Source organism: Nyctibius grandis, chromosome 1, assembly GCF_013368605.1.
Source record: "Nyctibius grandis isolate bNycGra1 chromosome 1, bNycGra1.pri, whole genome shotgun sequence".
Classification (NCBI taxonomy): Eukaryota; Metazoa; Chordata; class Aves; order Nyctibiiformes; family Nyctibiidae; genus Nyctibius; species Nyctibius grandis.
The window spans coordinates 85,989,566-86,012,593 of NC_090658.1; the positions used below are offsets into that span (position 1 = coordinate 85,989,566).

A 23,028-nucleotide genomic window follows, 5' to 3' on the forward strand; every position below is an offset into this window, starting at 1 on the left:
CCATGGAGAAACTGCTCTGAAAAAAGTGAAAATCTGAAGTAAATAGTCAGAAATCATGCTGTGAATGCCCTGAAAGAAAAAAAAGGCAAAAAATGCAGTTGCAAGTAGTTCTTCCTTGTTCTATATTGGATATTTTGCCTTCTTAAAGCAATACTTCATCACTTCTTCTATAAAACACTGCAGTTCTAATTATCTGTAGGACACATAATCTAGCGACTGTTTTTCATATGCATTTTGCAGATTTTGAAGAAAACCATCAGTAAAATGAAAGACTTGGTTATCCTTACTTAAAACTCTTCATTCTCTTATAACTGTATTAGAAGAATAACTAGTTTGGACACACGTTCTTTGTCTAGAGAGATGCAGACGGTTGCAGAATCCTTGCATTTTAGATGTTTTAAAATCATGTTTCATTTTATCATTTTGGGACTAAAGTAAATTGAAAAGCATAACTGTATACTGTATTTATTGCTGTGCTCTCTTGTAACAATCAGGGAAAGCCTATATGGAGCAGCTCACTGAAATGACAAGACTGATTTTTAAACTCTCAGAAGTAGAAAACATTCTTTCAAAGGCTCATGTTGAAGAGTCAGTTTTCAAGCAAGACCCTAAAAATGCTCTTGTCCAATTCATTAAGGTACTGTACATCTCTGTGTTAGCTTCATAGGACAATTTTAGTGAAAAGGAACTATATATCAGATATTGTGTGTACAAAAGACATTACTCACACAAACCTTATGAGAGACTTAGTAAGTTTATTTATATCTATTTCAATGTTTTTGTTTTCTCAGGCTGTTGGTAGAACTTACAGTGGCCTTCAGACACTCCCTGAGAAATCTGCCATGGTAGCAAAGACTCTGGAGTATTTAGGTGATGTATTAAAGTATGTAAAACCTTATCTGAAGGTGAAAGGACCTTCAGAAGGCCTGCAGCTTACATATTGGATCATAGGTAATTATTTTGCAACCTCTTTTCTTTTAGGAAATAGTCTTAAGGAATCAGTAAAATGTGACTTCTAATACTTTTTTTTCTCTATGCTGTCCATTTTAATGGCTTAAAAAAGCAAAGTCACCAAGATGTTACAGTTAGATATTTAATTCTCTTCCATTGATTTTCTTTGGGTTTTATCCTGATGTCTTACCTCCTTGTGGTTTTGTTTTTAAATTGCCTCTGCAAATCAGTATTTTATTAAAAGATGTTTTCATTTCTTTTACCACTGAAAACCATGTATTTTACCTAAACAAAACCAGAAACAATGACAAGGCAGTGAAGCAGTGTTATGACAGGCCACATAGTATTTACTGGAGTTCTGATAGTGGACAGGTTGGCTTAGGAATATAATTTGCTTCCGTTTAGAACTGCTTCTCTTAAATATACTCTGTGCTTTATTAAAGCTCATGTTCTAGTATTTGTTAATTAAAGTGTGGAACCACTGATAGGATGGAAAAATAAGAGTGCTGTTTATTATGAATGCATGTGCCAGTCTGACCCACTTACCTTTAAAAATAGGGTGAACCTTATGTATCTTAACGACCAAGGTAATGATTTGCATGTACCTGCAGTGTACATCGTGATTATAAGGAGTACAGTGAAAAGCATGACCAAGATGCAGAAAGTGCATCAAATGTAATGGAATTTGAGTTTTGTAAAATACTTTACTTTTCTATTGCAAGATCCGCATATTTTGATATACAAGACGTACGTCAAATTAAATGCTTTTAGATATCCAGATGTTGGGTTGGAGCCTTGTAAAGTAATTTTAGATTGGTATTTTCCTTTCTGTTCTTTCCAGTAGGGAACAATTAATCTTCAGTCATGCTGTTGTGTGTGAGAAGATGTCCTTTCTTTTTAGTTAAGAAAACATAAAAAAGGTTTAAAAGAAAAAAAAAATGTTTAAGTGTATTTGAGTCACTTCTTCACATTCTGTGGGCTTGTTAAATTATAAGGCCAAAGCAAGGAACTTAACGAATCTGAACACCTCCCATCTGTGGCCAGGTTGTGTCTTCTACTGTCCCATACATCACAGCAGCGATAACGGAGTTCTTTTAGCCAGAATGAGCATGTTTCTTTTGAAGCAGGAAGCTTAGACAACATTGTTAGAAGTATTGTTAAGTGATCGTTCCCTTTCTCTATGATTGATCATTGTGTTTTCTTTCACTCCACAAGATTAATGTTGTTTTGCGTTGTTTTTAGAGATGGTAATGAATGAGTTTTATAGATTAATAATATCTGGTAACAGCCTACTTTTGATCTTTCATTATTTTCAAAGTCTTAAACATATTTTCTTGGGTTATTCCTGCATTTTCAACCCAGCAAACTTTTTCTTGCTTCTAATTAAATATAAAGTTAGGAATGTCTGTGGGAACTACTACATAGGAACCTTGTGTTATTTAATCTGTATTTTAAGTATTAATACTCACGAGTATAGAGTTATTTTCTCAAGAAAAATTACACCTCACCTGCAATAAATAAATATTTCTCAAAGTTAGGGTATTTACACATCAACACCTTTTTACATTTTTTTTTTTTTTTGCAACTCAAAAGGAAGATCTTAAAACTGGCTCAAAGCTGTGCAAGTGATACGTTAATGCGTTGAAAACAAGAAAGGTCTTCTCTGAGGCTCTAATTTAGTGAACTTAGAGCCCACAAAGATCTGGAGAGACCGTGCTGATTTAATGGAGTTGGCTGCCCTTCATTCTTTTTAGTCTGCTGAATTAGATGCATTAAATACAATTTGAAAGACGTTTAATGTTTTCCTAACATTGAATTGCTGTGTGAGTAGTTGCTGATGTGGCCACAGTGCCACACACAGTGATGTTAGATAAATGTGAAGGGAAGGCAAAGGTGGTGTCTCTCTGTAAAATGTGATGAATGGACACAGTAAGGTAAATGTTTTAAGTGCATGTGTGCTGATTGCAGTAGTGTTACGTATCGAGTTTAGTTAATTTTTCTGCAGGGATGTGAGAGACTGTCCTTTCTTTAGTGTTACTGTACTTTTTCCTAAAGCAGCTTCACGTGTCTAAAAACTTGTAATTGTAATGTATTGAATCAATGTAGTACTTTAATTTTGCTGAACTGTAAATGGACTTTGAGTTGCCTTGACTGGGCTTTTTCTAAGGGGATACCATAGAATGAGTACATGGGAGTGAGACATTTCAGTTGCTGTTCCTACTCTTGGATTATCTAATTTAACCTAATTGCCTCTTTAGGCTTTCTTAATTTTTTTTCCTGACTCTAAATTGCTTTGGGATTTCTTGATTGTTTTTTCAACAGGATGTCTGGTAAAGTTCTGGGCACCGATACTGGCTACTTCCAAAGCGCAGCCACTCCTGTTCCGCATCGTGGATTGCTTACTGCTGCCACACTCTGTGCTCCAGCAGGACAAAGAGCTGCCTGTGGCTTTGCTGTCTGCCATTCAGGAAAGCCTGCCCCTTTATCTTCAGGTAAATATCTGAACTCTATTACCAGCAAACAAACCTATTTTCAGGAAAAGATTCATGTTGCAGAGGGTGTTTTCTTTTTTCCTGATCAAAACAAGCGTTGACTGAATTTAAAGAAGCAGCGAGAGGAGTTTTTTCTTCTTGTAAAAGTGGAAGGAAAAATGCCACCCCATTGGCTTTCCTCTCATTGCATGCAGCTATGCTGTGGTACGCTCCAGAGCTGCTAGTCTGATTGCTGTATATAGAGAAGCTTTTAGCCAACCTGCTGTTTACAGTGGTCTCTGATGTGAGACATTTCTGAAACTGTGGATCAAATAATCATTATATGTAGCAAGACACTTGTTGAGATGACAGAGCAAACAAATGTTTTAAATCATCCTTGATTTGACTAACTGTAAATAATTAAAGATGAGCTACTCTTTTTTCATTGCTCTTAGGAACAAAATACAATCCTCTGCGTATCATGGCACTGTTTTATCTTAATAGTTTGACAATATGTTTTGCTGAATCAAGTTCCTGCTGCTTAAAGTTACGTGACTAAAGCTTTTTTGCCCATTATTCCTCCTATTCTTCCCTCAGCTTACCTGTCACTCTTGAAACTCTGTAAGGCTTCTTGATGCTGTAGAAAGAGACTAATTCCTGCAAGTGAGGAAGAGAAAAGAGCATATTTTTAAAATAAATAATCTGACTTGTTTTTCCTTGTAAATCCTTGGGTCTTCTTTTGCTTACTATTTTCCCTTCCCTCTTAGTCTTCCTTTGATTGCAGTCTTAACTGATTACTTTACAGGATTGTATTGTGAAACAGTGCAGTGGTGGCATTGGAAACATCCCTCGGATTTATTACTTTCAGAAGTTGCACTGTGATCCATGGCATGTCATATGGAAGTGAATATGATTATATAATGATGTGCAGAATATGACTTGCTTTGCTGCTTTGTAGGTATTTTCAGAAGCTATATACACATAGGACCATCTGGACACTGATATTACCACAGAGTGTGACTGCTTGCTAATTTAGTATTTTAGTCAGGGAGTGCTGTTTCTCTATAGTCTGCACATACGGATGTAGCTTTAAGATGAAGCCACTCAAGTTGGTTTTGAAATCCAAGTGTTGTGGACCCTTGTTTCCTGTTTTCTTTGTCAGTCTCTGGCTTCCTGACCTCACAGTGGTACTCTTCAGCAGTCTGCTGCGTAGGCCATGTGCTTTCTGGCTAAGCTAGATGATCTTATCGACCAAATAGTTTATTTTAGACAAATGCTGCTTCTAGAAAACCAGTAATTCTTTAATTTGACTAACACTTCTGGGGAGAGAAGACAGAGGAGAAGACTTACTTTCCTATTTCAGTATGGAACATCTACATTTTATTGTTTGTATTTACAGAGTTCCAGCATTTTTCAGTGCTTCAAACTGCTTCATTCATTCAAAAATACTTCCTTCCCCTTTATTTGGGAAAGTGGAAAAATTCTGATTTAGGATCAACTCAAAATGAAAATATTTCAATATCAGTTAAAAAAAAATTCTCTGAGGACTGCTTCTGAGCTCCTTTGAGATCAAATGGATTCTAGGTGCTCTCTGACTTCTCAGGTTATCATTTCACAGTTGGTTTAAGCCAAGTTGGCTTAAGGCTTAATTCATTCCCTTTTACCCCCTTGTGAATTCCCATTTAATTTGCTTTAATGATTCTGTGAATATGGGATGACTCCAATTTGTGAGCTGATTCAACTAGTAACTAGCCCCACAAAACAAACAAATGCCCAAAACCCAAATGGGCAGATCAGAAAAGTGATGAAATGGTAGATGTGGGAGGGAATACCATGTAAGCATGGCGGGAGGAAAGACAGAGAAACAGCATCCTCTGGAAATAACCTCACCTTGACTAACTTAAACTGCAGGTGAAATGTGTGATAAGACTTTCCTTGAGTGGCTGCCCTGTGTCTGGTGACCATTCCTGGAGGTGGAGCAGTGGTAGTTTAGTGCAGGAGCCTTAACTCACCCTAATATTAGACAAACATTGTTCCATAGATCTGTCCCTGTTAATACTCTAGTTTACAACTTAATCCTTTGGCAGTTACATGAAAATAAAGAAATGGGAATTTGGAGACCATGCAAAATGTGTTCTTATACACGCAAATTCTTTATTCATACTCAAAGCATAAAAGTCCTTGAGTAGCTTTTCTACCTGGAGGTCTTTTCAATTCTTGTTTTTTCTTTTTTCTGGTCTTCTGAAAAGTTCCAGGCTCCATCTCAATCTTCTCTTCTTTTTTTTTTTTGTGCTGAATTCTCCTTCATCAGCTCCTTCAGCGTGGGCTTCTCCTCCTTTGTCCAAAAAACCTTCTTAGATCTCAGAAAACTTATTAGTTTGCAAGCAATGGTTTGCAAAAATTCCCTCTTTCCAGAGCTTTTAACAACTAATCTTCATGTGGTTTATTTGATCCTTTTATATGAAAAAGCTTTGAAATCAGTTTTAGTAGCAGGTAGTTAATTTCCCACATTCATTGATGCAGCAATCCTATGAAATCCCATAGAATTTCTGGATTGTATAGAAAAAGATTCCCCAAAAGGTCACATACCCTGGGTAATGGTAATGCAACTGGGCACACAACTTGGGCAGAAGGCTTAAAAACAAGAACAATGTTGTTGTCACTGTGCTGTACTAAGAGAAGGCATTGCCTTTGTTCGTCACCCTGAAATGGTGGAGGCCAATTTTTCATCTTTTAGGACAACATATGAAGCTCCTTCTTCTCTCCCCAAAGCATAGTGCAAAATTTATTGAAACTGTTGACTGTATCCCACCCCACCTCACCATCCACCCCCCGAAACCGACAGTTTTATTTTTAACAGATCAAAATTACAGGCTTTGTTTAATTTTCCACAAGCACAAATAATTGTCAAATGCACTAATTAAGACTAGATGTTACATTTCTCTCTCCTCAGTCTAGACTGGCTGTATTTACTTGTTATGTTTCTGTTTACTGTATATATAAATTTGGGCTATACAGCTGTGTCTTCTGACGGTTATTGGGCAACTGATCTGTTCTCCACTATACATTGAGCTTATCTAGAAGTTTCCTTCAAACTCAGTCACTGATTCTGCCTTGTCAAAATAGCTTAGCTTGAGCAACTTTTAAACTAGTGTTTTTCTCTTGCCTAAGGAGTTACTGTCTGGATATTATTTATTTCACTGTGCATCATCTCTTTTGATAATATTTGATGACCTAAGAAAGATTTTGTTGGGATATAATATCAAAATTGTCCTCAGAGTTGCTTGAATGATGGACCTCAGAAAGTAAAGCATGAAGAACATGAATGAACAGCCATTTTATAACTTTATGGGACTTTTCTTAATTATGAGGTAGTGAGGCATGTAAAATCAAACTTTAGATATTTTGCCATTGTAAAAAGAAGTTGAGTTGATTTGTGTGATTGCTGAAGCTTACCACAGGAAATTTGAGCACAGTTGAAATTGCTCTTGGATGGATTTCTTGGAGAATGATTTGGAGGAATTTTGGTACGTATTTACCAGTAATATGGGAAAGAGCTGAAGCAGTGTACAGAACTTATTTTAGAGAAGAAATACTAGTTTAAATATATCTTGCAGAATACAGTGTAGGTGCATGGAATAAGCATAATGTACATAATGATGGGAAAGGTAAGATACCCTGCTTGATTTATCAGCGTTAATCCTGTCCAAACGCAGAAGATGGTTGATTTCTATCTAAAGACAGGAGAATAGTGAAAGAGCTTAATTCTAAGTAGTGCTTGGCACATACATTTTCCAGTGATGTTAATGGGCCTGTGCAGGCTCAACATTTGTCAGAGATCAGACCTTAAAAGCCCTCCTGTGAGCCACATCTGTGGTGCGGTATTTGAGCAAGCGTATTAATACGTTTTGTGAATTATAGTATGTTTTTAATGGGAATTGTACAACATTAATTGGTGAACAGCAGATTTATTTCAACAGCAGGACTGATATTATAAGTCATCATTAGGTAGCTTGGCATTTCTGCAGTGAATAGTTCCACTAATCCATACTAATCGGTTCTTCGCTCTCCACAGGTGATTTACAGATATATGGATAAATCAGAAGAAAGAGGCAGCTCTGGCCACAAAAGGTTCCTGCAGTGAACACGCACAGGAATCAGTTGCCTTTCTGCTAAAGTGAGGAGCAGATGTTGTCATGTCCCTCTGCTCCCCTTAAAATGTCTTTGTTTTTGTGGGGTTTTTTTTAACCTCAGAAGATAGCTAAAGAACACAGTTAAGAAAAAGAGGGTGGCTCTGTCAACCCTTTAAAGTCCATCTGCTTTGTAGGAATTGTCCTAGGGGTCTGATGTGATTGATTTCAGATCTCTGGTCCAGCATTGCAGTCCAGGAGCATGTGTTTCTTGTCTCTCTCATGTGAACAGTAGCTTCCTTCATCTCTGTTAATTACTGGGAGGATTTAAAAGAAGAAAGTTCTATGTGATTTCCTTCTAATCTCATCGTTGGCCAGCGCTGCCTAGGATGTTTTGCCATTGTACTCAGATTTGCAGCTACTGTGCAGTGTTAGTAATTTATCCCTTTTACCACTTGGGATATGGCATTATCAGACCTTGTGCAGGTCTGTTGATCTCTGCTCTTCGTAAGAAAAAGGCGGAGTCCAAAATAAAGAACACAGCGTTGAGCTAAAGTCAATGGGCCTTCCTGTCCAAAAGAGAAATCCAAGTTCCCTTTGGAAACTTTTAGGGAACAGTAGAAGCGTCAGGGTCAAAGGTTTGTTGGTTCTTTCCTGAAGAGCTTTGATGCTGTAGATGTGCCTTTCATGTGTTGAGGACTTTATCATGGATTTTTCTACTATGCAGAAGAGAAGGTTTTTTTTGTTTGGGGATTCTTTTCTAGTTCCTGACAAAATGGAGGGTAATTTTTCTCACTGTTGTCTCGCTGGAAAAAAAATAATTTGTATCTTGGAAGCCTTTGGTGCTAATCTTGTAACTTTCATTAGGAAAAATGATGAGCGTCCTCCTTATTGAAGAGAGAATTTTGGTATTACTACGAGGTTTTAAAAATTACACCTTTTTTGAGAGGCAGCATCTCTGCCTGACCCACCAAAAAGGAACCTAGAATCCTTTCTAAAGAAAGCATTAGGTTACAGAAAAAAAGCCATTTTCTGTGTTTTTAAATGCTTCTTGAGTTAACAGCTCTCCTTAGTGGGTTTCAAGAGCACTCTCTATCATCAGATAACTAAAGAAAAAAATCACTAGTTAACATCCTTTTTTCTCTCTCTAGTCAAGAAGAGTATCTTTCAGTAATGCTCTTGACAGGGTGTTGGTTTTTTAAATTTAATTCTTTCCTCCTTTTTCAGATTACATCTCTCCCCATCCCACACCCCCAAAAATTAGAATCAGTTTACTTCAACTCAAAAAATGAAAATGCGTTTATGAAGGATCAGGCTAGGTTTCTTGATCCATCTTCAAATGAAGCTATTAGAAGAGGTGCAAAAATTAGTCAGTGTTCCTTCAGATATCTAAATTCTAATTTCTTTGCTTTTCATTCTACCTTTTAAGTATCTTTAGGATCATTTCTTAAGAACAGTAACTCTTATTATTTAATAATAACTGATTTCTTCCTTTTCTTGATACTATGTAGCATTTGTTAAGCCTCAATTTGAAGAACTGTCTCATTTTAGTAATTATTATTGTTAGTTTTTCATAAGTGTTATGTTCTTCATGTATTCCTACAGGTATCATCTGTAAGGTTGTGATGTTCTTTGTGTCCCTTTTATCAGATAGATTAATACACTTTCTCACAGATTTTTGGGTTTTGTTTGATTGGTTTTTGGTGGGGTTTTTTTGTAGTGTTAAAAGTCCAGAGTCTTAAGAATGCCAACTCCAATTATGGGATTATGGAATATTTTCTTTTTGTAAGAGCTGTACTACAGAAAGCACAGGCAACTCTTCTGTATGCCTGCTGCAACATCTTAATGAAAACACCAAACACTCAAGCTTACAAACTAAGTAATCTGTCGTCTGTAACAGTCCCTCTGTGTCTGCTACTTGCCAAGCAATGATTTCAAAAATTCTGATATAGCAGCAGCTCCTTTTACCTACAAAATTTTGCTGTGCATAAGCAAGAGGGGGAGAGAATCTGAACTGTTTATAAAAGCCCAAGTTCAGGAAATTTGGCTTTCATTGCTGGGACTTACCAAAACTACTAAGGAGCTCTAGAGGCATGTGAAGTTCAACCCTAACCAAACATGTCTGTGCTCAGGAGGGCTGCCTACAGCAAGTCTTCAGGCAGGTCCTGAAGCACCTTATTTCTTGAAATCCCATGTTTCCTGTATTTGTTTACTGTGGAACTAAAACTAGGAACTCCCCATTTCAAGAAAGTGCCAAGAAGACCCTCAGCTATGTCTCAGCCTGCTTTTTTGTCTGAAAGAATCGTTCTGTCATGTTCACACAGACAGGTATGGATGAAAATCTTTTGGAGGAGGGACTCCTATGCAAAAATCAACAGCAATACTCTTTGTCGGTATCTGGGGAACAAAAGCAGCTTTCAGATATTTCTGCGTTTTATACCTTCAAGTCTTGGAACTATTCATTCATATATTAGGGGGATTAGCTTACCTCAGTAACCATCAGTATTCAGGCAGATGCTCCTCCTGCCAAAACTGGAGTCTGGATTGCAATGCTCGGGGAAGTTTGAAGTACTGTTGAAGTTGCTGTCTGGGGAACTCTGCGCTTGAACTTCTTTTACGGCATTATTCTTGTTGGACAAAACTATTGTGAAAATTGAATTATCAAGAGGCTTCTGTTTGTGCTGCTGCCTGTGACCCTTGTGATAGGAGATCACTGGGCTTTTTTTTTTTCTGATTTGTTCATCTTCCTTTCAGTAGTCAAAGGGAGGGGAAGGAAGCTTTTAACTTTCTCTCACAGAAACTTGTACCAGTAAGAAGAATACTCTTTTTTTTCAGAGACGTACCGTCTATGCGTTGTATAACTATGGGTAGTGTTCAGATAGGCACTTTCTGGGCAAGTTTAAACTTTCATTATAGATTTTTCTCTGGCATCAATATAGCTTATATTGGATAAATCACAGCAGTTTTAGCCTCATCTCAAGCAGATTTTTTAAAAAATGTCTAAATCGCTTATGAATGGTGCCTAATTTACCCTGATTTGTTCACACTATGAGCAAAATTTTTTCTTGTCAGACCACCATTCTAAGTGCTCATTTTCTGCTATGTCATGCATACAAAAATGTCACACGGTGCTTTACAAACAGATGAAGTATTCTCTCTCTCTCCCCCTTCATAAACCCTACCTGACTAATGTACTTCGCTAGACCATGTACAGAGTTGAAAAAGAAATGAGCGGCTCTTGGGCACAGAAATGCTTTCTCAGGTCTGAAATGCCAAGGTTTTATTTCGAGTTTGAAGGGGAGCTTGTGTGTCCCAAAGCTTATCTTCCAAATATATTAGTTAGTAGAGTAGAAGATTTTTCTCTTCTCTGAAAGCCTGGCCCTGGCTCTGTCTTCATTTCTGCAGCAAATTGCTGATGCTTATTTGTCATGCAGTAGTTACTCTGTGTGCAGCAGTTTACACAGCGTGTAGCAAGTATTTAGTCTATGGTTGTTAAAGATTTATTCAAACGTTAAAAATTTATTCAATTTCTCACTTTTAAAAATTTTCTTCTACAGGGCCTGTCCTTTATATGTTGTCAGTCCCAAACGCAGGGTGCCTATTTAAATCAACTGCTTGGGAGCATTATTCAACAGTATTTTGGACGATTTCTCCCTTCTTCTCCGACTGCCCTTGGAGCCGGACAGCATCCTATGCTGACTGCTTTATGCAGTTCCATTTCAGCCCCCCAGATGCTCCATCTACGGAAGACCACTCTGCGTGTCATAAAGTAAGGACAGGTGAAGTAAAAAAAAAACAAAATCGCTTATTCAGATTTCACAAATAGCTAATGAGAAAGGGAGTGCCACTGTTTTCTTCTCAGTTAACTGACAGTTTGGCTCTGGGAAGAGCCTGTAAGTTGCTGGACAGCGAGCAAAGAACAACATGTAGAGAGCAGGAGTGAAATTGGGAAGATCTGGAGACTAGTGAGGGAGTCAATGATGATAGAGGTACTAGACTATAAGAAAAAATGTTGCAGAATCACAGAATGGTTATGGTTGGAAGGGACTTCTGGAGATCATCTAGTCCACCCCCCTGCCAAAGCAGGATCCCCTAGAGCACGTTGCACAGGGTTGTTGTCGAGGTGGGTTTTGAATATCTCCAGAAAAGGAGACTCCACAGCTCCCTGGGCAGCCTGTTCCAGTGCTCTGTCACCCTCAAAGTAAAGAAGTTTTTCCTTATATTCAGATGGAACTTCCCATGTTTCAGTTTGTGCCCGTTGCCCCTTGTCCTATTGCTGGGCACCACTGAGAAGAGTCTGGCCCCATCCTCTTGACACCCGCCCCTAAGGTATTTGTAAATATTGATAAGATCTGCCCTCAGTCTTCTCTTCTCCAGGCTAAACAGACCCAGCTGCCTCAGCCTCTCCTCACAAGAGAGATGCTCCAGTCCTCTGATCATCTTTGTAGCCCTCCGCTGGACTCTCCAGTAGTTCCTTGTCTTTCTTGAACTGGGAGGCCCAGAACTGGGCACAGTACTCCAGATGTGGCCTCACTAGGGCAGTGTAGAGGGGAAGGATAACCTCCCTCGACCTGCTGGCCACACTCTTCCTAATGCACCCCAGGATACCATTGGCCTTCTTGGCCACAAGGGCACACTGCTGGCTCATGGCGAACTTGTTGTCCACCAGGACTCCCAGGTCCCTCTCCACAGAGCTGCTTTCCAGTATGTGTTGCCTGGGGCCACATGAAAAGCAAGTATTTTTCTAGAAAAATTGCACTCCAATATACATCATCACAGGTTTGTGTCTCAGGCTGTATTTCAGGGTCACGGAGTCATAGTGCTTATAGTTGCCACAGTTACCTGTGCACGGGAGGCCTCGTTGCTCTCTGTGTCAGGGTATACATCGGTGTGCCAGCTACCCAGGGGAAATGGAAATTTTGGGGGTGTGGGAAGAGGAAGACAATACTTGTTAACTGTGCCCTCATTACTTGCACAATGTCAACAGCAGCTATAAATGTTGGGTCCCTGCTGCTGAAAGGCCAAAGCTTTGTTTTATGTACTGCAGAATAGGGAACAATCTGTACGTTTTGTCTACGTTGGGAGACAAATTAAACCCCCTCAAATATAAGGTGATTGCTTATATTCAAGGTAATTGTATTTTGATTTGTTAAAGAGTGTGTATACATGCTGATCAAAAGAATTTCAGTGTTGAGCTTGGGTAAATATGATAGGCAATCCTGTAAATAAAGCCTGTATTCTCACATACTAAGAGAGTGAGTGAGATTTCACAATCTTAGTTCTGACATGTTTTTAACTTATGAATACTCAAACTTCATCATATTAATAAAGTTATTTTTTATTAATACGTGTGAATGCATGTGTGAATTTTAAGATTGATAGTGGAAAGTAAGTTCTGAAAGTGTAGTGGCACTTGGTGACTTGTAAGACATGAAACGTTCCTTAATGATCTGGGAAGAATATCTTAGAGCTGAGCAGCAGTCTGATTAACACAGTGGTGGGTGGTCAGGAGGCAGTCAGTAGGTCTAGACATAAATACGTACAGAGTTTGCTGGCCATTTTGAGGTATGAAAGCTAGTGAATATCTTGCTGCTGCACAGAGGAAACTGAACCACATGGTCAGGGGTGTATGACCCAGGTCAGAGAACCATTTTAGCTGAAGAGCACCCAAAAAAAAATGAGCGTGAAATTTTCATCGTAAATTAATGAGATAGAAGATTTCAGAGTTGCTAATACTAAAGTAAGTAAGACTACATGATACAAAGAATATAGAAGTGTTACAACTTTCATTTGCCAACTTATACCAGTGCTCTGAAGCTGCTGTGCAATGAAATACTCAGATCTCCGAAAGTCAAGTTTCATTTGAAAGTTGTAGCAGCACTCCTTAGTAAGTTTTTAACAAGGCTGGTGGTTTTTAATTGATGCATTGCTCAGTAAACATGCATGGCTTGTTTGGGTAGCTAATGGTACCTAATATTAAATATCTAAAAATTTATTTTGCAGATTTTGAGAGTGCTATTGCTAATTGATGAATAAATGCTGTATTCTTTTTACCTGTGCTTTTCTGTCCTGAATGCTTCAATTTAAACTTACTGTCTTCAGATTTCAGTAAAGTCATTTGTAATGTCAAATTAACAGTAGTTCAGATTCTTGTATCCTTTTGCAGAAAAATAACAAATCAAGCCATTCAAATTGGAACACTCAATGTGCATGATGTCAAAATTTGCTCTTGTTGCAGATTTACAGGTCACCTTTTATCTTTGTGACAAATTTTATACTGGACATGATTGTGTTAATTCTGACGGAGCAAAAGCAGATATTGTCTGTCTCATTGCAACATACTGTTGACAAAAATAAAATAACAGTATCAGTACAACAGCAGAGCTGTTACCACAAGTTGGATTCTGAATTGACAAAAGCACAGAAAGCTAAATAAAGTATTTGAACAACAGTTGTATTTTGGGTTTTAGAATCTTGATTCCTCCATTTTTTTCAGTTATTTTATGAAGCTGCTTTTATATTTTAACTTTTGTAGTCACACTTGGCTTTTTAACTACAGTTATGATAGCTGCTATTTCTCACTTCCCTCAACAGAGGAGTCAGAAGGCATCACTCTCCTCTGATAAATTGGGAGTCTTTTCTAAGACTAGGACAAATAGAAGCCATTAGTTGAGCCTAGATAAAGATAGAAATCTATGCAACAGGCCTCCTGCTGAAATACTGCAAAGTTATTTTAGGGTGTATGGTGCTTGCATTGAATGGAAAAAAACAAATTATAGACTCTGTTTTGGTTTGCTTTGTCCTCCCAGTGAAAACTACATGCAGTTCAAAGGTAACACTCCACCTCCTCGCTTGGCCTCAGTTCTCGCTTTCATTCTTGAAGTACTTCAGAGAACCCAGAGCACTGAACTATGTGACATCGACTTAGTTCTCCCGGCTGTGTTGAAATGCATGGTATTGGTTAATGAGCTACAAGGTGAGTTGCTTGTTTGCTTTAAACACATCTCTGAACACCTGTAATATTTTTCTACTGCTGAACGTCTTTCATCCCAATATTTAAGACTCTCAGATAAGGTGAATGAGATACTTTGGCCAGATAAACTGGACACGCGTTCTTTTTATATTACCTGGTCTGGGACTTCTGTCTCCAAGAGGCAGAGAAGTCCTGACTCGTTTCACTCTCTGCTGAACTAATGATCAACTTCTCAGGGATCTGAAGAGCGTTTCCTTTCTCCCCATCCTTCCCATCTCATTTCCCCCAGGCTTGGTAACTGTGGAAGTTTTCTTGCGCCTAAAGGTTTGAGACCAAATAAGACTAGCATGTGTTCTCCCCATAGAGGCATTATAAATGGATTAAAAGTAGCATGGTGCTCTCTGAAGGCATCTCTGAGTCTTCTTTCTTCTTTTAGCATGTTTTGTTTGGTAGTGAGAACTTCTTTATTGTTAGCTTCCTAAAAAATGAAGCACTCTGTTCACCCCACACTTGTATAATGAATGCGCATGTGTGCGTAAGCTCAAAATTTCCACTTGCTGCCAGTAGAGGCATTACGCAAAATGGGGACTCACCTCTGACTTCTCCTCGGAATTTTGTCTAATAAAGTACTTTTTGATTCTGGTCTGTAAAAGTTTCAAGGACAAGATATGCTTAGGCAATTACCTGAATCATCACACACCTTTCTTCCCCCTTTTGCCATCATAGCCATATCTGCCTGAAGCTGAAAGTACCTGGTTTGCAATGTGAGGTGGAGTAGAATGAGCTGAATGTCTTGTGCTGCTGTGGCCACCAGCTCGCTGCCTGCCTAGACAAGATTCCATCACACCCTTGTAGAAAATTCCTTGCAGCCCAGTTCCACCTGTATAAAGGAAGAGCTGTATCTTGCAACTTGAATATTTATTTGGAAGCAATTAAGGGGAATAAAATAGTGTGTTGGTTTTTTTTTTTCCCCCTTGAAAAAAAAGGTAGGGTGGAATTCAGAACAATGTCCACCATTGAAAGTAAGGAGTAGATCTGTATAGCTTTGGGCAGGACATATTGCCATGACTGCTCTTCTTTGATTCAAATAGGAATGGTTAAAGAATAAAAACAGAACTTAAATTTAAATAAATCTATTTCCACTAAGTGTGTGTCTCTTTGCTTTGACTTAAAGAGACCATAGTGTACTTAAAACTCTGTATGTTTAAAGGGTAATTGTGGTGAAAATGAGACTTCTGCATAAATCTGTGATTCATTCTGTTCTTTATAGCCAATCTAACTAACTGCTCTCACAGTAATTTCCCTTGCATCAAAGTAAGATAAAACCTTTTTCTTTCTCATTTAAAAATTGTCGTCTTCATGAAAGACATTCTCCAGATGGTCAGTTCAAGAGCTCTGTGTGAATTTTGTGATTTTTCCTTTACAGTTAAAAAAATATCTACAGATATTGTACAGTACATGGTAGAAGGCTGCCAAGCAGGGTCAGGAGGAGAACATGCCACCCAGCTGACTTCTGTGTTTAGGTAACGAGAAAATATGCCAATTGGCAGAGAAGGTGCTGCAAGCCAATTGACAGCAAACATGTTGTTTTTACAATAACTAATTATCCTTAACATACTGCATTGTTACTTGTTTATGGTATTTAAATAACAGTACTTTTGGCACTGGTTTTAAACATAGCTTGGCCAAAAAGCCAGAGCAAAAAAGTAGAAGAGTGAAACGTACCTGCTTTCTCATGGATTAGGTGCTGTTTTGAAAGGTTTATAATAGAGAGGTATGTTGCTGATGCAGTGGGAAAAACGCCTCATGAATTGTGACGGTCAGTGTTAGGGGCTGTGAAAGATGGGCGTGCCTGATTTGAAGTGCGTATAATGGGAGATCAAATCCTCATATAACAAGCTTAGCTTTTTTTTCATTTATTAATTTGATTTTGTGACAAATAAGTAATAGATTATTATAACGTAAATTATACTTATTTCATACCTCTGCAAAATGAATCCCATTTCTCACATGGATACAGTAGAAGAGCTGCATGACCTGAGACCTGAAGACATTTTGCAAACCTAAGCACTGGTGCTGTATTGGGTCATGTCTAGGTGAAAACTCCAGAGGCACTCACTGAAATAAGAATCGATATTTCATCTCTAGGGTATTTCTTCTGATTCGAATGTAATCTGTGATCTTTAAAGACCTCAAACCCTCAGGAGCTCTTCCATCCAGTGGTCTGCCCTGCTTAAGATCCAGTGGAGCTCTATAAGAAATGTTAACATTTCTGCAGACCTGAATCTAGATCTCTTGTTTTGATTATCCTTTTTTTTTTTATTTTTGTGGTTAAATAATAAATACATGTTTTAGTTTTGCATTCAGACAGACACATTACAAAGTAAAGTGCTCTGGAACAAGTCAGCCCTGGTGAAACAGCAGCAGAATCTGACAATTTGCTCAAAAATAAGTGTGGGATTTTTAGCATTAGCCTTCAAAAGCATGGCTTTGTTTAGAGAAAGTATTCCATGTGGAGTATTTCAGTGTAACAATATGAAAATTGCCATGCAGCCAGATTGCTTGTTCTGATTAGACTCTTCAGTTGTTCTTGGCATGTTCTCTGCATCTAGTTTTGACCTTGCATTAAATGCCTCTGTGTCCCCCTCAGGCAGTTTATCCAGGACTATACTGCTGTGTATGATCACCGGGTTTTCAGCATACTAGAAACGGTGGCAGTCTTGGATCAGACGTTAGTTACCAGCCTGATTCCCACAATCACACAGTCTCTGAAGGACTCGGAACACAAACAAGGTCTTGGAAGAAATGCTGCACAGAGGTTTGATTTTTATTTAATGTTGTTTTTTCACAACAAGCATTAGAGGTTTATCGTCTTGAAAGAAAGCAACGTTAGATAGCAGCACAGATACTCAAAAATTAGTGATTTTTAAGTGTGTTCAGCCAGAAATCTTCCTTCGCTCAGGCTTTCCATAGTTTTAAGCCATCTATATTTGCTAAATATTTTCAGAGATGTTTTGACACTAGGGTTACAGCCCCCAGTCGAATTTATGCGAAGCTGGGTTGCCTCTGCTCACTCCACTGTATGTTGCAAAGTAGAATAAAGAATTCCTGCCCGAAAGAATTTTCCTGTCAGTCCCTGTTTTAAAGGATTTTATGGGTCATATCTAAAATTACGGTATAATCAGGTATGACCCGAGATGCTTCTAAGAGAAATACTCATGGCTTAATTTCAAGAGTTCTCTCATAATATAAACGTACGAGAGTTGTGGATGTCCAGAACAGGCTGACCTCCTCTCCCTGATAGGCACAGCAGACTCACACTTCCTCCATTCACCCCTTAGGACAGAAATACCTGACTTGTGAATCCTCCTAGCATTAGGAGGAAATGGCACATGAGGGGAGCAGCTCCGCACAGACAGTGGTATCTCTGGGTGCGAATGCAGCAGTGAACTTTCAGCACTTATATAAACACTGTTACAAAATTCCTGGAAGCTCTGCCCAGTGTGGCACCCGAGCCCGAAGGGCTCCTCCTGTTAGTTCTGCTCACTGGAGGGCTGGCAAGGAATTGGCCTCAGCATTCGCATTAAAGCACATACCGGGAGTACTCAAAGGGTAGGATCCTAGTCACGCCTCAGCTGGAGAAGTTTTGAGGTGCACATCAGCAGCTCCTGGGCTATAAAAAACCCAAAGAACACAGTTGTGGAAGAATGTAACTCATAAGACAGTAAAGAGTAGTCAAAGGCTATTAATTTTCCATTTAATGAAAAATATGTTTAACTCATTTGTAATTATATTATTCGCTTTTTATTATCCTCTACCAACATACATTTGCTTTTATTTAAGGCAATTCACCCAAGGTCAGACTGAAGTACCATTATATGCAGGATTTTCATACTATTTGCTTTTGATCTTTTGATTATGTATTTCATAAACAAAAATACAAAAAAAAGAGCAGCTTGTTTGACCTTCCTGAAATATATACTTGGAGATTACTGAAGAGCTAATTTTCTTTTGGCCTCATCACTTAATGTATATATTATCTAATCTGTTGTTGATGCTTTGTATTAATAATTTGTATTTAGAATGTGCTCCGTTACCCAGCAGTCTAAGCTGATCCAATGAACATTTTATTGTAAGAACACTAATAACTGATTTTCTCTTCAGTCCTGGCCACTAAATACCATTATATTAACTTATTATGTGCAATAATTGTAGACATTAAACTGCAAACCCATATATGTTTAAAAGAAACAAAGTTCAGAAGTTGCTTTACATGCTTATAGTGGTGATGTCCACTGTTACTATTGCAAGGAACTAGTATGAAAACTGAGTTTTGTTTGCTCGAGTTAATATTTCATGAAAAAGATATATAATTAGAATAGACCTAAATGTCAGAGGCAGTACTTTAACAATAATTATATTGTGTAGGTTGGAGAGTATTAGAATGAACTTCAGGTGAAAAGCCTTGCCAATGCATAGGCACTCTTCTGGAAAATCCACTGCAGTGACAGTCCCCTTCTGGATTCCAGGTTTATTTTAAAACGGTCATTGCCCTGTGTTGAGGATGATGATCTAAATCTGTGTCGGTGCCAGTCTGCACCCTAGTGCCAGTGGCTCACATCACTGTGCTGTAGCCTCAGTCACAGAGAGATTTCTTATGCAGAAATCAGATAGCAAACATGAAGTCTGAATGCTGATCTCATCTAAGCCCTGGAAACTCCATGTTTTAACATGAAAAAATCTATTTCACAGCAGTTTACTAAGCAAGTAGATTTCTAAGCATCTTCAGGACACTTGTAGCCATAAACAATGCAGTCCTCATTCTTCTTCTGACCTGCACATGCTAAAAATCTACAGCAAACAAAGAAGTTGAATAAAGGGGGGTGGGGGTGGGTAGTTACTGTGTTTTAATATTCCAATGTGTAAACAACATGTTTGGGAATTATGTGCTTTTACTCCTAGATGTGTGAGACTAAGTAACATGTTACATTCTCTTGGTTTTTTCAACAGAGAAGCCTATAAAAGACTCTTATCTTACCTCGCAGAAGCTGGACAAAATGAGATACAAAAACTGGAAAACGAGACAGGTTAGCAGCGTGCTGGTGACTGATCCTTTCCTCTTGGATGTTCTGACACTGTCGATACCTAAAACTGCGCTCTACGACACGCTAGCCAAGTTCTTTATCTAATTGCAAAACATTTATCGATTTTGTGGGTTTTTTCCCCCCAAGTTATATATTAATTTTAATCATTTCTGTGGTATTTGAATATTGTCATGCATCTGAAGAGTAACTCTCAGTATACTGTTGAATGGCAATTGAAAGGTGCGGCAAATTTATTACACATTAAAAATGTCTGTATGAGCAGAAGCGTGTGTTACAACATAGGAGGTAGGATTTCAAAGAATCTAAGTAATTTCACAAAACTCAGTTCACATTGAATGAGACCTGACCCTCTTAATGCTGTGCTTTTGAAAAATCTCATTATGTTCTTAATCAAATTACAAATTCTTTATAATTTCTAGTTTATTATTTTAATAGAATGAGAAAAATTGTGATGTCTAGTACTGAACTTGTTGAATGCAGTGCATTCACCAGGAGTTGCACCAGTATGATAAAGGTATTGTTTGTTAAGAGAAGGCTTCTGTGTATGTTGCACAAAATGTATATAGGTGTCTTAACCTTCCACCTGTATTAAAACATTAAAGTCGTTCAGATTCCAGTGTTAAATCTCTTCTGTTGCCTTTGTGGGTAATATAAGAAAAGGTAGGTTCAGATCTCCTGTCCATTTCCTCTTCAATACTATGTTTTTAAAATTAACCCATACTCTACAGTGATCCCATGATCTTTTTGTTAGTCACGACACTGTTAATTATTCATTTAACTTACACTGGGTGTAAATGGTGTGAGAAAAAAGACAGGAGGACAGACTTCTAAAGAAAATACTCATTTGGGGAATTTATTCCATTTGATCATAGTCTAGTAATTATTCCTGTTTGCCTGAAAAGTTGGATCTTTCAGATATTTTGCTGCGTTATGGATTATATTTTGGGTCTTCCCAGGACAGCTCTGTGACTTTTTCTACATTTTTTTTCTAAAGTTCTCAGGAAACTTTCATTAACGCCTGTGGTATTCACACTTCTCACCTCCCTCAATAACCGGTATTTCTGCAACTACTTACTGGACTTTAGGAGTGGTAAGTTTGCCCTTAATGGCAACACTGATGAACAGGCTGCTTACTTTAAAGCTATTCAAATTTTAAGTTTACGACATTAACGGGAAGGAACGATTATTTTTGTGTCTAAAAGCTCCACAAAAATCCCTAAAATCCTGCTCAGAGCAGCTTCTCTTTCGTTACAGTAATCTTATCAAGTTGAATTAGATAATCTTTTTGCCTAAATCGGCTATCATTACTTCAGATAATGCAGTAACTAAAAGCCTCTTTAGGCTACTTAATAGTGCAGAACATGGAGGTTCTTTTCATTATGAAAGTGACTTATTGAACTTACATTGTAGCTTCTTGTAAGCTTCTGTACCTGGGAGGAGTTTTATTCATCTCAGGAGGATTGTGCTTCTAAAAAGCTTTTTTAAAAAACAAATACTAAAAAGAAAACCTCTCCAAGAGAGATTAATAGAGATGTCTTCGAAATTTGAGTCCTACCACACAGTAGATTACAGAACAGATGTCTGACTGTAGCGTTACTTCCTGAAAGTAAAACCTTTGACTTTTAAAGGATAGAGCAGATATTATAACAAAACATTTAATGATGTGTTTAGTAGGTGGTTAAAGACGTATTTAATACTATCTGTAGTGGTTGGAAGTTTCTGAAAAAGCAACAGGGCTTTATGTAAATACGTGACAGCACCTGGTGCATGAGAAACGAATTTAAACAGTTTGGAAATTATCATTCTTCTCTGTCAAATAGTTAATGCAAACAGAAATAAAGCATTTTGCATCGTATTCATGAAGCGCTGCCAAATGGGCAATCTGGTTTGGTCCAAGTATTTGGTATGGACATTTGCAGACATGACTGACAGTTCTGGTAATATTAATGAGATGAAGGCATGCAGAGTGCTAGTCTAGACTGATTTACCAAGTATACACCAAAACAACAGTCCAAAACCAGTTAGGAAAAAAGAAGAAAGTGCTGATTTTAAGTACAATATAGAAAAAGTAAAGACTGAAAACCACCATGAACTAAAAGAAATTATATATTATGTCTTATTTATATGCTGTCTGTATAAAGGCTACTTCAGACACTGAACATCATTATTTAAATTAAACCTTTCTATATTATTTTACATATGAACAGTTTGGTTTAAAAACAGTACAAATGTCTAGCTTCCTTATACAATGCACGGAGAACTGATTAAGCTAAAGAGCAGGAGATCCTCGAAAGCTTTTACACTGGTTGCTGCCACTGAGAGGAGCAGTTTGTCTGCATATAGGTGCAAAGTCTGCCTCTTCCCTTTGCTTCATAAACAATGGGATAGAGCCTTGCTGTAAATCAGGTGAAGAGGAGATCTGAAAATAAGACTTCCACCCATTGGTGAGTGGTCTCCTTAACCTCTGTCAGAGGAAAGGAACTCATCCCCTGCCAAGCCTGCTTTCCTCTTCTCCCTCCACCAAAGATTCATCCCCTTGGTCATTTGTACAAGGCTGAAATTGGTGGGTGTGTGCTGAGGTGTCTGTATTGGACCCTGTATGCAGAGCAGAAAAAGTGTGCAAGCAGAAGCAAGACAGCTGTTAGTTCTGCCAGGGATCAATAGCCTGGTGGCATGGAGCTTGGCTTCTGGGCAGCTGAAAACATCATCTTAGGGGTTATCCAGCAGATAATGAAGTGTGCAGGGACATTGGACAGCAGCCCACAAAAATTTAGAGCAATTCCCTGATGTTAATCTTACTTATACCCTTGCTTTGGAGTAGTTTTCCTGCCAGTGTGTGTATACAGGTTTGTAAGCATTTTAACTTTGAACCAGAACCAGTAGATGCTTCTGGTATTACCAGCAAGTCATATACCAACTCCTATGCATATACCTCAGAGGCTCACTGAGAGATCATCACCTTTGTGTTGTGTGTGTTGGGACAGGCAGTTTCAGACATCTGTTTTCAAGGTTTCATAGGGAGAAATCCAGGGAGCATCAGGACAGAAATTCTCTGCAGACCATAGGGTGAAGGTGTGTCACTGCCTTGCCTGTCCTTACAGTTTTTGGAGTCTTTGTTTCTCAGAAGCAATGGGCAATGAGTTACCAAAAGCTTCCACCAACGCTGGGCAGATGTCTTTCTCTGCTGATCCATTTGCAGGACGATCTGCTCTCCACTAGTAACATAGATCAGATGCCAGTTTTCTACTTTGTCCCAGGTGAGTATCATCACAACAAAGCTATTAAGCAAGGCTTCCATGAGACTGTTACAGAAAAAGGATCATGGCTCAAATCTGTGATGTTTTCCAGCAGATGAAGAAAGGTGTGTCCCAAGATCACCTTCCTAGAGATGTATGCTA

The 23,028-nt window shown here is 38.3% G+C and overlaps 1 protein-coding gene across 1 annotated transcript in view; it reads left to right on the forward strand.

Moving 5' to 3' along the window:
* Positions 1–19,617, forward strand: part of MMS22L (MMS22 like, DNA repair protein) — a 99,996-nt gene extending 80,379 nt beyond the window's left edge. Inside the window, 8 exon segments of the mRNA XM_068411583.1 lie at positions 495–637; positions 792–951; positions 3,274–3,443; positions 11,110–11,321; positions 14,362–14,528; positions 15,952–16,048; positions 17,176–17,343; positions 19,536–19,617. Of these exon segments, the coding sequence (XP_068267684.1) occupies positions 495–637; positions 792–951; positions 3,274–3,443; positions 11,110–11,321; positions 14,362–14,528; positions 15,952–16,048; positions 17,176–17,343; positions 19,536–19,617 (1,199 nt within the window).
* The last annotated feature ends 3,411 nt before the right edge of the window (positions 19,618–23,028 follow it).